The following is a 13,790-nucleotide window of genomic DNA, read 5'->3' on the forward strand; positions in this document are numbered from 1 at the left end:
ACAGTAAAATAATAGAATAATATATTTATTTGATGTCGCTACACTTGAATACAGTAGACTCCTGACTTGAATACATTTTACGTTTGAGTCCATAAATAAACAAACACTATACATGCAGAGGTTGAACAGAATTTCGATTTGCGATAACCAACATACATTGTGCGCATGCAGAAATATTGGGATGCGTGTTCTCGCTTCTCACGTCGACACAGGTTTGATGGTTGCGGTCCAGTGACGACCGACGACACATCAATTGGCTTGACCTAGTTTCGTCACTACAATCTATTTTGACTGTTTATTTTAACTTGAATAATATTAAATATTAGCGCTCCCTGGATGGAAAACTCCTGAATCAAGCCCTGGTTTTTATCTTCCATTAAATAATACTAAATAACATTAAATAAGGCACATCAAAACAAGGGACAGATTTAAATTATATTGTATTTGAATACTAGCAGTAAGGCACTTTTAAACACAAAAACATATTGCTGTCTACGCTATCAAATGTGTAGCTTTTTATGTGACAAACAAATTGGAAGTGCCCATATGGACATGATAACTACTGTATGTGGGCATATCACTACCATATTTGGACATATCACACTTTTTGTACTAGTTTGATAGTGTAGACAGAGCTTAATATGATATTAGCAACCAACGTCGATCAACAGATTTCTCTATTACCTTTAAGCAGGTCAACGAACCTGGAAATATTGATTGTGGTTACTTTCAAGATATTTAAGTAGTAGAACCTATACCTACATACACTTCACTAACAATCTATCTAAACTATCAAACTTTATGGGATGTGCCCATATATGGACATGATGATGTCATTATAACTACTATTTTTGGACATATCACTACCATATTTGGGCACATAACACTTTATTTTGTCAAACTAGTTTGATAGTATAGACAGAGCTTTAGGAAGACTTAAATGTTTACTTAGATTTCATTGAATTCTAACTCAGCAATTTCTTTCATTCTCTTATGTTTTTTGCGTGCATGTTGACCTTTGACCACTACATCCGGGGCTACTGTTGATGGCTCGAAGTCTGGCAGCATTGCAGGATTCTGACGAGATAAAGTAAAAGATTGTTTGATATCATAATCTGAGTAATTCAAGTAAACTCAACTGAGTAATTCATAAATATAAACTATTAATAGTTTTGATACAAATATTAGGGACCTTTCGATTTGCGATGATCGACCTATGAATATTGCCTCTTCGTCGAATCCACCACCAAAAAAGTGTCGAGTAATTGAGTGAGGAAGGATATTCCAATGTTTTGTCTGGAGGTGTGCGGTACACTGCGTATAGTTGTGAAAAGTACTACTGAGTTTCTCGACGTTTCGATCAATATACTTTTATCATCTTTGAGGGTGAGAGAATGTAAACTTTATATCAACATATTCCAATAAATTACCATGACGTAACTAGTTCTTAGGTTAAAATCTAAATCTAGTAACTCACCAGAGGGCAAAGTTCACTGTCCATACGATCAGAGACAATAAGAGATGGAGTGATGAGTTCTACCGAGAAGTCGCCATTCCTAGGGTAGTCTGCTTCTGGTGCCTGCAGAGCATGGTCTTTTACAAAGTTGACGACAGCAGTCTCGTTTACGTACGGTATTTGAAGTTTACATCCATAGGTGACCACGGCAAATGGCTGTAAATATAATCCAAACATTGATAAGTATGATCATGCAGGAATACATGGCACAGGAACGTAACGCCCTCGTAGTTTTCTGAAAATTCTGTAACTCTGACCAAGTTTTTCGGAAGTGTGTATTACAAAGCTCTTTGGATTAGTCTAGCTAGGGTCTACGGGTACGATTGTTTGTTTTAAAAACATTTTGACGCGTGCCATGATCTGAAATACCTATTCTTGAGCTCTGGTGGTTGGGGCAAATCTACTCTTAAGCTCTGTCTACACTATCAAACCTTATATGTGACAAAAACATGTGATGTGCTCATATATGGACACGATGATGTCATATCACTACCATATTTGGGTGTATTACTATTGGCGACAAGATTACTAAAAAATTTGTCAAAAGTGATGGTTTAGTGATTGGCAACCAGACACAAAAAAAAATGTGATGTGCCCAAATACGGTAGTGATATACCCAAATATGGTAGTGATATACCCACATATGGTAGTGATATGACATCGTCATGTCCATATATGGGCACATGACATTTTTCTGTTTGTTTGATGATGTAGACAGAACTTGTTCTCACTCTCCGACTCTAAATGAACTTACAAGATCACGTGGAAGCTTGTTGTACGGCGTAATGATGTGCTTACGCAGACAACGCGTTGCAATGCGTCGCAGCTCGTCAACTTCACTCTGTGGCGCACATGGGTGGTAGAGAAAGACGGCACAGCCATGCTAAACAGCAGATCGAGAAAAGGAAGAACAAAAGATGTTAGATTGCTGTCAATCATAGTAAAATTGAAATACAAAAGAGATTAGGATTGTCCTTAAACTTTGTTCTCACTAGGACGCAACGCAAGGACGTAACGCAATGTAAAGCGTGGTTCCCACTAGCGACGCAACACAAGGACGTAACGCAACGCAAGTGAATTGACCAATCACAAGCGATGGCTTATTCGCTTGTGATTGCTAACTGTCTATAACTTCGCTTGTCATTACGCTTGCGTTGCTTTTACGTCCTTGCGTTACGTTCTAGTGGGAACCAAGCTTAAGCTCATTGGTCAACACGCTTGCGTTGCGTTTACGTCCTTGCGTTACGTTCTAGTGGGAACCAAGCTTAAGCTCATTGGTCAACACGCTTGCGTTGCGTTTACGTCCTTGCGTTACGTTCTAGTGGGAACCAAGCTTAAGCTCATTGGTCAACACGCTTGCGTTGCGTTTACGTCCTTGCATTGCATCCTAGCTTTAAAGGAAGAGTAGTCTTAACGCTATAGTGAAATTACTTTTACAAACACAGCCACACCACCGTAGGCGTACCATGGAAACGTAACAAGTTGCTGGGAATATGATCGCCCCTGCCGAGAAGTTTAAAACATTCCCAGTACGATTCCAGTCATTTTGATATCCCATATGAATGATGAGAGCAATCGAATTTTTAAAGTAAATTTAAACACTGCGCAAAGATGGTATAACCTCTTTGGATACTTTCGTTAATAGGCGTTGCAAGGAAGGAGGGACTTTATATATGATGGCAGGTTAAACGGAAATATTTTGGATTTTTTTCTTTGCCTCTAATCCAGATCCGTCACAATTCAATCTCAGATTCCCCAATAGCATTGACTGGTAATTAGTATGGTGTTCGCTAGTTTACCATTCACTGGCGATCGTATAGATATCTACCGATTCCCCTCTCTAATTCAATCGTACAACAGATACGTTATAGTACAGTACCTCTAGATTATGTAACCATCTCTGTGTTGGTAGATATCGATATTCTCCAAATTTTGGCCATAACGGTCTGTGTTTACCACTAGTTGGCAGGACCTCGTCATATTCGATTGGTGTGGTGAGACAACGATGAAGTGGCTACAAGAACGATGACAAAAATCATTATTTTTTTTGTATGGGGGCTTAAAGTGACCTTCCAAGAAACACAGATAATTTTCAAGTGGTCACTTTAGGCTTCCGTATTTTATATAGCGCTTATTAAACACATGTTCTTTACTCACCGGTTTTACGGGCTCACAAACAGCAGATTGTTTCCATTGTATATCCTATAGTAGAAATAAAAGAAAGTACAGTTACAACAATATAGTCTCTTTTATTAACACGTAAATGTAAATGGCAAAGTAACTAATTTCTCATGGTATAATGCATCGGGTTTATTTTGTTTTATGCATTTGATAAATTATGTTGTACAGTATTATAGGAATAAAGTGTTAACCTGTTCTAAGGGTGACCACATGTCCGTCTCACATGTGTATGCGTCTGCCGATCCATCCCAATCTACAGTTAAGTTATGCTGCAAAACAATCATGTTGGTGCTCTTAATTATTGATGTTCTTGAATTAAAAAACAAATATATGATTGGTCCTCAGGGAGTAGTACTTGGTAAAATAGGAAGTGGTCCTTAATAAGATAGGGAGTGGTCCTAGATTGAAGAGGACGTGGTCCTTGAGGAATAGGGAGTGGTCCTTGAGGAATAGAGAGTGGTCATTGGGGAATATGGAGTGGTCATTGATTGAATATTAAGTGTTCCCTTCAATAATATTTAATATTCTGTTCAATAATTTCTACTTTTATTTGTAAACATCTAATCAATTCACATAGCCTAGCGGAAAGACCAATCAAATACAACAACAACAACATTCGGTTATGTCCAATACGCGCCGCTTTAGTCAATCCTGAAAACAAATATAAGAACGAGAAAACTTACTATTCCATCATCGCACTTAATGTCTTTTACCCCCATCTTAACTCCTCCGTGATTGACGTGCGGGATCTCGTTACTCATAGCGTTGTTACCATGGTCACACACCACGCCCTGCACACCAAGGAGTACCACAATTAACAGTCCTCTCACTATCATTTTCGATGAAAATTTTAGTTCAGAATTCGTCTATTGTACCTAAAGATGAAGCTCAATAATAGGCCTAGTGTATTAAAGTACATTGGTTCCCAATGCGTATGACGATTAAAAGAGAAAGGAGGCGGGGATGGGCACGCGCGGGGATAGATAATATTATTACTTTCAAAATCAGTACAGATGATTCGCTATACTATTAGGCCCTATATTACTTACTCAATGTGTTGTGATGATCCCCTGTTTTTAATCCAAGTATTATTCAATCAAGAAGACTAGAAACTTACACTAGTAATATCAATAGCCTCCCAGTATGTTCAATTGATAAGATTTTTAACAAAAAAGAGCTGACGATAATCAACGTCTTAAATAATCACAATTCTGTAGTCACATCATCAGGAGAACAAGCACCGTACAATAGTATAATACTCTGTGTTTAACGCACCAGCCAGTCACAAGCTGTTGCAACGCATATGTTGTGCTCAAATAATGTCACCATCTGTAACCATTAGCACATCACAGAATTACAGTATTATGTTGATTCTAAGTTAATGATATTCACAGACATATTTATATTGATATTGAATTGAAACTATAATATATCTTCCGACGGTTGGAGGGGATGGGGGTTGGGGATTCTCCGTACGTTCAATCTCTTCTGTAGTCTTCGTTTACTAGTATCCATCCATATCAAATTGCATTACACACAATTTATTCAAGTCTAATAAATGGTTCTTAAATACGAGATGCTGTAGTAGAATTTCTATTTATACTTAATGTTTATTAATAATGGGGGGGGGGGGGGGAGTGTGAAATTGCTCTGTAAAAAAAACAAGGCAAACAACTTGGAAATTGCTTGAATAAAATTAACTAACTTTTATAGTTACTAATTTTATCAGGAAAGAGTGAAATTCACATCGGGATTCACATTCACTAATTTCACTCTTCTCTGATTGTATCTAACAATAATTGAAATCAGAGTGTAGCCTGCCATTGGGTATAAGTGACCTAGTTATGCAATAATGATATGTCTGAGACAACATTTAATATGGAATTGTTCACAGGTTAAACACAATACAAATAACTGATTCATGGTATTATTATATCTAAATTATTAATTCATTGCTTGCATTAATATTTCTTAATAATCTAATAGTACTATTTTTATAATTATGAGTACGTAAATTTCACAATAATAAAATAATTTGTATAAATAATGAAATGATAATATTATACAATACTCACCCACTCAGAATTAAATTTTTTATTCTTACTAATATTCCCTTACTTCTTGACGTGGATTTTGGATTTTAAGACCAACAGAATATTTACCGTAAAAAATAATATATTCCATATGGAAAACCGGGGAAAACTGAATTAGATTGTTGATGTCGATGATGATTCCGCTCGTCTGTCTAGTCTAGCCTTTCTTGTAATACCAAGCGTAGTTTAATTACTTCCCGAACACGTCAGAACACTCCGATAAACATATTTAATTTTATAGTACAATTTTTAAACATTATAATCTTGAGCTGAGATGTTCTAAAATTAAGAGTCCGCCCTCTATAGTTTGTTAAAGTTCAATTGAAAAGAGTGCCAAATAGTAAGTACCTGTACTTATAATACATACCTGTACTGGGTTGTTATACCATAGCAAAGAAATCTATGGTCATACTGAGGAAGCTAGAAATGAAAGACTATCATTCTAATTACAAGAAGGAGAATGCTTTTAATAGAAAAACACCACCTTTTAAAATTAACTATTGTTAAGGACAGGGACTATAGTTAGTTGTAGGCTAAGATATAACATTGCTATTTCTACAACAAAAAAAAGAAAGTTTATAGGGTTAACAGTTTATATTAATAGTCAATACTTAAATTAATATGTTCTACCAACTAAATAATACTATATGCCCCATTTGTATAGGAATCCTGTTCTAATAAGGCCAATAAATAAGGATGCTTTGTTGAATTCCAATATCCGCCTATACTTTTTGGTACGGTCTGATTTCATTATATAGTGTCCTGTATTTTGTTACAAAGATATCAAGTGAACTGGATACCACTGGGTTACTTTCATGCATCGTGTAATTTCGTATGATTAAATAATAATGATGATGATGGTATAATAATAGTGTATGGTGAAAAAGATTTAAAGAATCTCGTTTGACGTCAAACCCTGTATGAGAGACGTCACGCTATTGGCTGTTGCTCAGTCAGCCAATCATTGAAGAACACCTCGCGCGAGCCGCTAGAATTTTCTGCAGCTCAACGACCTCTTTGCCCGACCACAGCAGCACTCGCCTGGAGAGAATTTTAGGCTTTAGCTAGCTTAGGAAAGTGAAGTGAGAAGGTTTTGAATTGCCCGAAGAGCTAAATCTGTTGGGACTAAGTGCGAGGACAGACAACGGAATATCAACAACTTATATTTGTTTATTAACTATTGGATTTGCTATACGTATACTAAAGATTATTTCGCTGTAGGCTAGGCTAGTTGTGTAGGCAGTTATTGCAGTCCATTGTCTGAATCGCACGTCGTGATTCCTGTGGTAGTTGGGGAACGTATTGCAAGTCATTCAAGAATACAGACACGTGGGCCTAGAAAATGGACCTGCCTCACACAAGAAGTATTTCAGAAACTCTTGACTATTATAATGTCAGAGAAGAGAATGGACTGAGTCAGACACAAGTTGCAGCAGCTCAGGAAAAGTATGGTCCAAATGGTAAGGATTATTTGTTAGAATTTTTACAAATCGAATTAAAATAGGAAAAAATAAAACTTGAAAATTAATTGATATAAAAACATAGGCCAGCCTGGCAAGGTCTAATTGTGTTGTTCTCGGGTCATACTATCTAAAAGGCTGGTATTAATCTTGATTCGTTAACATACCTACGCTAGGCTAGGCATAGCCTAGACCATAATTAATATGTTATTGCGCAAAAAAAGAACCCCTTCCTACATTGGAACCTACAGCTATTCACTGTTTGATGTTTTCTTTACCCTAATAATTGCATAACAACGGGTAAATCTACAAATAGATATAAAAAATGTTAACATAAAAAAGGACTGTAGCAGGAGTTAATTAATAACCATATTTCTCGTCTCTATTTTGAGTTTCTTTATATTTTAATACCATGTGCGTGTGACAATGTATGCAAGGTCTGGGAGACCTTCATTGAAGATGATGTGGGTTGAGTAGGCCTAGTCTACTTTCCCCATGCATAAATATCGACCCTATTTGGAAGTGGTTCCCTGCAGGTTTTAATTATATTAAGTAGTTACCCAGTAATAATACTGTACACGTACAGTAGTGGAACTAACATGTACTGTACTTTAAAAAACATTATCCGGCACATTATTGCTGTGACTCAGACCTAGATCTGAGGTTGTTTAGAACAGTGCTAGTGGATTGTTGCAGCATGGCTTTAATTCACACTGATTTATGTTCTGTTAAAACTACAATTATGAGTTAGGTAATTCCTACATGTTTTGATAATAAATGCCATGGGACAAATAGAGGAAACATCCTACAGTACATAATGAGTAGTGACTCATCTGTTGATACTAATAGTATATTACTATAGACTGTATAGTACAGTATTACATACTCCAGCTATTCCCATATTCTTTTTTAACAATAACTTTGTTGCAGATAACCAATTTCAGTGGCATTATAGATTAGGGGAGGCTAAATATGATAAAAATGATCCGTCGAGTTGCAGAAAAATAGAAATAGTCATTTTATTGTAAAAGACATGGACTGAGTGTTAAATGTTAGGTGGGAGGGAGGGGGAAAGGTTGCTAAAGCCTGTTTAGTCTCCGCCTACTGTAAATCCGCCTACTGTAAATCCGCCTACTGTAAATCCGCATCTGAATAGTACAACTGGTACTGTGACATAGTTACCTCTCCTTTGCAACACCCTTATTCTGGTGTGGACATTTTCCAATGAAACGAACTAATGGGGAAAAAATAATTTTTTTTAAAGGCCTAATTTGTTGGGTCATGGATGTACGCCCAAATTCTATATTGCATATTCTGATACTGGATTAATATTATTGTACTGTTATGTATAGTCTATCATATTACAAGTACAGTATAGTAGTATTAACATCATACATATTCAAGTATTGTTTTATTTGTGATTTTTTGCTGGTGATAAAAATCTGTTTTAAATCTCAATACTATTATATTATATTGTGTATGCCTGGTAAATAGCACCTGATGTGATTACTACTGTATGTAAATCTGTCTGTGTAAGGTCATGATACAATTGTCTTTGTAAAAAAGGATGTAGTTATATTGTTTGTTTACACTTATTCATGCATTAAAGACACGCTACTGTTACAAGTAGGCCTACAGTAGTTAAATAAATTGCAAAGTGATATTTTGGAGATTGAAAGTTGTAATCAAAAATTCCAACAATGTTTATTGCGATATACTGAACTAAACTAAACTAAACTAGATGTCATTTTTTAAATGCTAAATTGTTTCTTTTTTTTATTTATTTTCAGAATTACCAGCTGAAGAAGGTAAGTAAATTCATTATTTTATTATAAAAAATACTGATAAATTTTAATTTTGTATTGCTAAGGCAGTGTGAATGTAATGCATGCATTGTATGTTGTCTCCTATACAAAATGATGACATTCTACAATGTGAATAGAATGGTCTATTGTCTGCTATACCAGGTGATTAAATATTCTGCAAAAGAGAGTGTAAATTATTGTGTTGTGTCCTATACAAAATGAACAGAATGTAAAGCATTCTATTGTCTCCTATACAAGATGTTCAAATATTCTGCAGTGTGAACAGAATGTTAAAGCATTGTATTATATCTTATAAAAGATGTTTAAATATTCTGCAGTGTGAACAGAATGTAAAGCATTCTATTGTCTCCTATACAATTACAAGATGTTTAAATATTCTGCAGTGTGAACAGAATGTAAAGCATTCTATTGTCTCCTATACAAGATGTTTAAATATTCTGCAGTGTGAACAGAATGTTAAAGCATTGTATTTTATCTTATACAAGATGTAAATATTCTGCAGTGTGAACAGAATTTAAAGCATTCTATTGTCTCCTATACAAGATATTTAAATATTCTACAGTCTAAACAGAGTGTTAAAGCATTATATTGTCTCTTACAAAATGAACATTCTGCAGTATGAACAGAATGTATAGCATTCTATTGTCTCATCTAAAATGAACTTCTTTAGTGTGAACAGCATGTGAAGCATTATCAGCAGTCTAATTACTGTAGTACCACTGCAGTACATTATGTGAATATTGCATGCATTGTATTACCATATTTGGTAGCCAATGTTAAAGGGAGCTTTTCTTCATTTTAAAAAGCCATGTAATTTGTAATTAATTGCTTGTACATTGAAACCGTCATGGCCCAAAAAATCAATACTAAATTTTAATCAGGAAAATATTCTGCTCGGTTCTAAAATGAAAAATTGAAAACAACTTAATTAAATGAATTTTAATTAAGGAAAATGATAATTGTATTAATCATCGGTGAATCAGAAATTAATAGTTTTATCAGTAAACCTGAATTTTAATATTTTAAATTGGTATACTTAAATGCTTCTATTTTAGGTAAATCACTATGGCAACTCGTCTTGGAACAGTTTGATGATCTCCTTGTCAAGATTCTACTTTTAGCAGCCATCATATCATTCGTACGTATATATATTTTTTATGTTGAAATGAAATGTCTTTTTCTATTCAATATTATAATGTTTTTTATTGCTTTCAATTTGATTGCAAGTAATATTTTTAAATTAATAGTTTACATTCAACATTTCTTTATTTTTGTGATTTTTTCATTTTCTGTTGATTGTTCAGCGCTTAGAGGCGCCCTGCATTTTGCGATATAAATTGAACGTTATTATTATTTGTAGCCTAGCGTAGTTGTTTATGCCTGTGAGTGGTGTACTAGCTTTGTAGAATTCACTTTAAAATGCTTTTGGAAAACACTACATAAATCTATTTTTGATAAACATACTTTTCAAAGATATTGAAAAATATTCTGTACATCAATAGAATGTCTGTTGTTATTAGAGCGATAATAATAACATTAAGGGACATAATGTAATTATCTAGTCATCAACCTTTTAGGTTAAGTGTCTTTTCGGTAGTGTAGAGTATCAACAAACCATCAAACTAGTTTGAAAATATTAGTGATGTACCCAAATAAGGTAGTGATATACCCAAATATGGTAGTGATATACCCAAATGTGGTAGTGATATTACATCATCATGTCCATATATGGGCACACATAAAGTTTGATAGTGTAGACAGAGTTTTAAATACTGTTTTTATTTGATTTACATAGTATACCTCACCATTTGGAGTATTTTTCATTCAAAACTTTTATCTGTGCGTAATAATACTTCCCACTACTGTTCATTTTGGTCATACCATCCAAATATCACCAAATTTTGTGTTAAATGATTGAGCTTTTTTATTAAGAGTTTAGACCCCTTTCACATTGGGGAGTTTAAACACCATACAAAACACAGGTTATGATGCCTTGATCTATAGAGTATAAATTCCGAAGTTTTGCTAGACGATATACTGTAGTACAGGATATTATAATATACATAGCCAATTTATAAATACAATAAAGTTTATGACTGCTTTTATATTGCTAATGTTACAAGTAGTAACAATACTATCAATCTATTTCTGCCGATACTACCACAACATGACGATTACTACTGTAAATTGCATATTTTTTTTGTAATGTAAGTCATACAAACACAAGGCATTGTTTACTTACACTTAAGTGCAAGTCTGTATACGTACGACATTGAAATTCAGTTGAGAAGTTGATTATTATTTCGCATCTCATTTTTTCGCAGTAAATAATAACCTTGATATAATTAAAGATTTCCTTGTGTTATTTCCCTCAAAATACTGTGTACACTGTAACCGTGGAAACAAGATTCTGAATTGTGCATGAATTATGCTATTGATTTTGATCAAAATGGAAGAAACATGATTTCATTTGGTTAGAAGATTAAATGTCTATGAGTTTTACTATTAAAATAGTATTTTGTGTTTGTTTAAGCTTAGTTTACAAGCAGCAGTATTCTTCTCCTCCATTGGTAGATCGACTTAATATTATTATAAAGTAGCAAGCAATTAAGCATGCTCTGTTACGCAATTTATCTTTCATGATCTTTTCTTCTTTGTTATTCCCTTTTTATGTTTTTTCCAATAAATTAACATAAATATCAGGTGTAATTTACTTACAGTATTTGCACATCTGCACTTGCATTGATATTGTAATGACATGTTAGCTGTTTTGATGGACACCATCTAATTAATGAATTCATAATGGCTTGCCTGCGACCTGATTGTGAATAGGGCAGTGAATTATCTAAACAAAATAAAGAAATTGATCTAAAATTTTATTTGGGCGTACCAGTACCATATTTGGGCACATCACTACCATATTTAGGTAGATCACACTTTTTTTGTCAAACTAGTTTGATAGTGTACACAAACTTTGCAGTATGACGTGATATGCCCAAATATACAAGTAGTCGTCATTTGACATCATCATGTCCTTATATGGGCACATCACTAAAATGACTAATAATGTAACAATTATTTTGATAGATCCTTGCGTTGTTTGAAGAAGATGAAGATGAGAAAGTGACAGCATTTGTGGAACCATTTGTGATTCTGCTTATTTTGATTGCTAATGCAATCATTGGTGTATGGCAGGTAAGAAAAGTTTACATTTTTTGTGTCCGTAAAGTTTATTAAAACATTAATTTGCAACTCGGCTTCCTATGTCATGATCCGGACTTCAAATCCTTTCAGATGTCAGGATTGTTTCTCATTTCAAAACAACAAATTCTCCATTTCCCACAGCTTGTTTGAGATGTAGAGCATCTACAGTACAAATAAGAAAATTAACTTTATGGCGATATTCCAAAATATAAAAAAACTAATTGATTAAATTTGCCTTAAGTACCTAAAAATCGTAATCGCATGCGAATCTGTGTTGACGTCATTATTAAACCCACAATAAGTTGTACTCTTAAGGTTAATGATAAGTATCGTATTTTCAAATCTATACACGACCGTTACTGAAATTAATTTCTAATTTATTCTCTCGTAAATGAAATCCTAGATTATGTTTCACTGCCAACTTTTATCAATTGATTATGAAATTTGAGGCTATAATTAGAACAGTGACAATCAGTGTTTAATGTTTGATCAGAGATCAGTTCAAATTAATCTCTAAAACTCTTCAGAATTAATAACAATTATTGCTGTTAATGACAAAGAGATTCTAAATGATCTGTATTGATTATCAGCTATTGTTACTTATTGATTTTTTTCTTTACATTACGAACAATAAAAATATTTTATTGAAGTTAATATTGATTAGAGCTGTAGACTGCTTTGTTTGCAGATGTTTTAGTAGTGCTAGGTTTGAGTGATTTTACCTCATTGTTTTAATGTGTTATTATCCCACGATATATCTCTACTGTATGTTTGATTAACAGAATGCATTTAAATTCAGATCATCAAAGTGCACCTGTAATAGAATTTTAAGATATTTGCATACATTTATTGTATTCAAATAAAAACATAAATTTATGGTATTTCGGTAAAAAATAAATAAATTTGAAAGTCTTAAGCTCTGTCTACACTCTCAAACTAGTTTGACAAACAAAGTGTGATGTGCCCAAATATCGTAGTGATATTACTGTGATATGACATCATCATGTCCATAGGCACGTCACATGTTTTGTCATAAAGTTTGATAGTGTGGACACAATTATTATGATCATCAATTTATATATTATAATAATACAGTCAACTCTCCCAATACCGGTATCTTCCCAAAACCGGAATTCACGAAAAAACTGACTTTTTTGGAGGGCCCAATTTGTCCCTACTAAATGTACTGTAATTTATTATGAAAACCGGAATACCCAATTCCGGAATCCGGACAAATTATGAAGTACAAAACACGAAAATTAGCGTCTGAAAACCGGACTGACAGTTAAAAAACTCCAAATATTTACGAAAACAACGTAACACCGTCGTCGCTGACTCGGATTCAATACATTCACAATGTACAAAAGCTTTTAACCATACCCTGACCATGCATGAAGTGCGCGACGTTTCGCGGTACGATCAAATAATGTTGCCATGGAGCGCTACACTGTGATTGACAGGTCAGTTCATTGTTAACCCACGAGGCGGCAATTGCTTTGTTACGTTTCGA

At 34.2% G+C, this 13,790-nt stretch overlaps 2 protein-coding genes across 4 annotated transcripts in view; one reads left to right on the forward strand and one right to left on the reverse strand.

Moving 5' to 3' along the window:
• Positions 1 to 21: 21 nt before the first annotated feature.
• Positions 22 to 5,956, reverse strand: LOC140045423 (uncharacterized). 2 transcript variants are annotated; one of them, XM_072090309.1, is made up of 8 exons: positions 4,747 to 4,766; positions 4,381 to 4,572; positions 3,889 to 3,966; positions 3,674 to 3,718; positions 3,396 to 3,530; positions 2,271 to 2,399; positions 1,478 to 1,672; positions 22 to 1,077 (listed from the first exon to the last, which is right to left on the reverse strand). In XM_072090309.1, the coding sequence occupies exons 2-8, from the start codon at positions 4,531 to 4,533 to the stop codon at positions 949 to 951; spliced, it is 864 nt and encodes a 287-aa protein (XP_071946410.1). In that variant the 5' UTR covers positions 4,534 to 4,572; positions 4,747 to 4,766; the 3' UTR covers positions 22 to 948. The 2 variants fall into 2 exon arrangements, with proteins under 2 accessions (XP_071946410.1, XP_071946409.1); XM_072090308.1 differs by lacking the exon at positions 4,747 to 4,766 and adding an exon at positions 5,773 to 5,956 and having other exon boundaries at positions 23 to 1,077.
• An 831-nt stretch (positions 5,957 to 6,787) lies between these two features.
• The window catches only part of LOC140045419 (calcium-transporting ATPase sarcoplasmic/endoplasmic reticulum type-like), a 40,349-nt gene continuing 33,346 nt past the window's right edge, over positions 6,788 to 13,790 (forward strand). For both annotated transcript variants that reach the window (XM_072090300.1, XM_072090299.1), the window contains exons 1-4: positions 6,788 to 7,250; positions 9,041 to 9,058; positions 10,132 to 10,214; positions 12,164 to 12,271. In XM_072090300.1, coding sequence (XP_071946401.1) covers positions 7,133 to 7,250; positions 9,041 to 9,058; positions 10,132 to 10,214; positions 12,164 to 12,271 — 327 coding nt within the window. In that variant the 5' untranslated portion in view covers positions 6,788 to 7,132. The remainder of the gene's footprint in view (positions 7,251 to 9,040; positions 9,059 to 10,131; positions 10,215 to 12,163; positions 12,272 to 13,790) is intronic.

This window comes from Antedon mediterranea, chromosome 3 (assembly GCF_964355755.1).
Source record: "Antedon mediterranea chromosome 3, ecAntMedi1.1, whole genome shotgun sequence".
NCBI classification, from domain to species: domain Eukaryota; kingdom Metazoa; phylum Echinodermata; class Crinoidea; order Comatulida; family Antedonidae; genus Antedon; species Antedon mediterranea.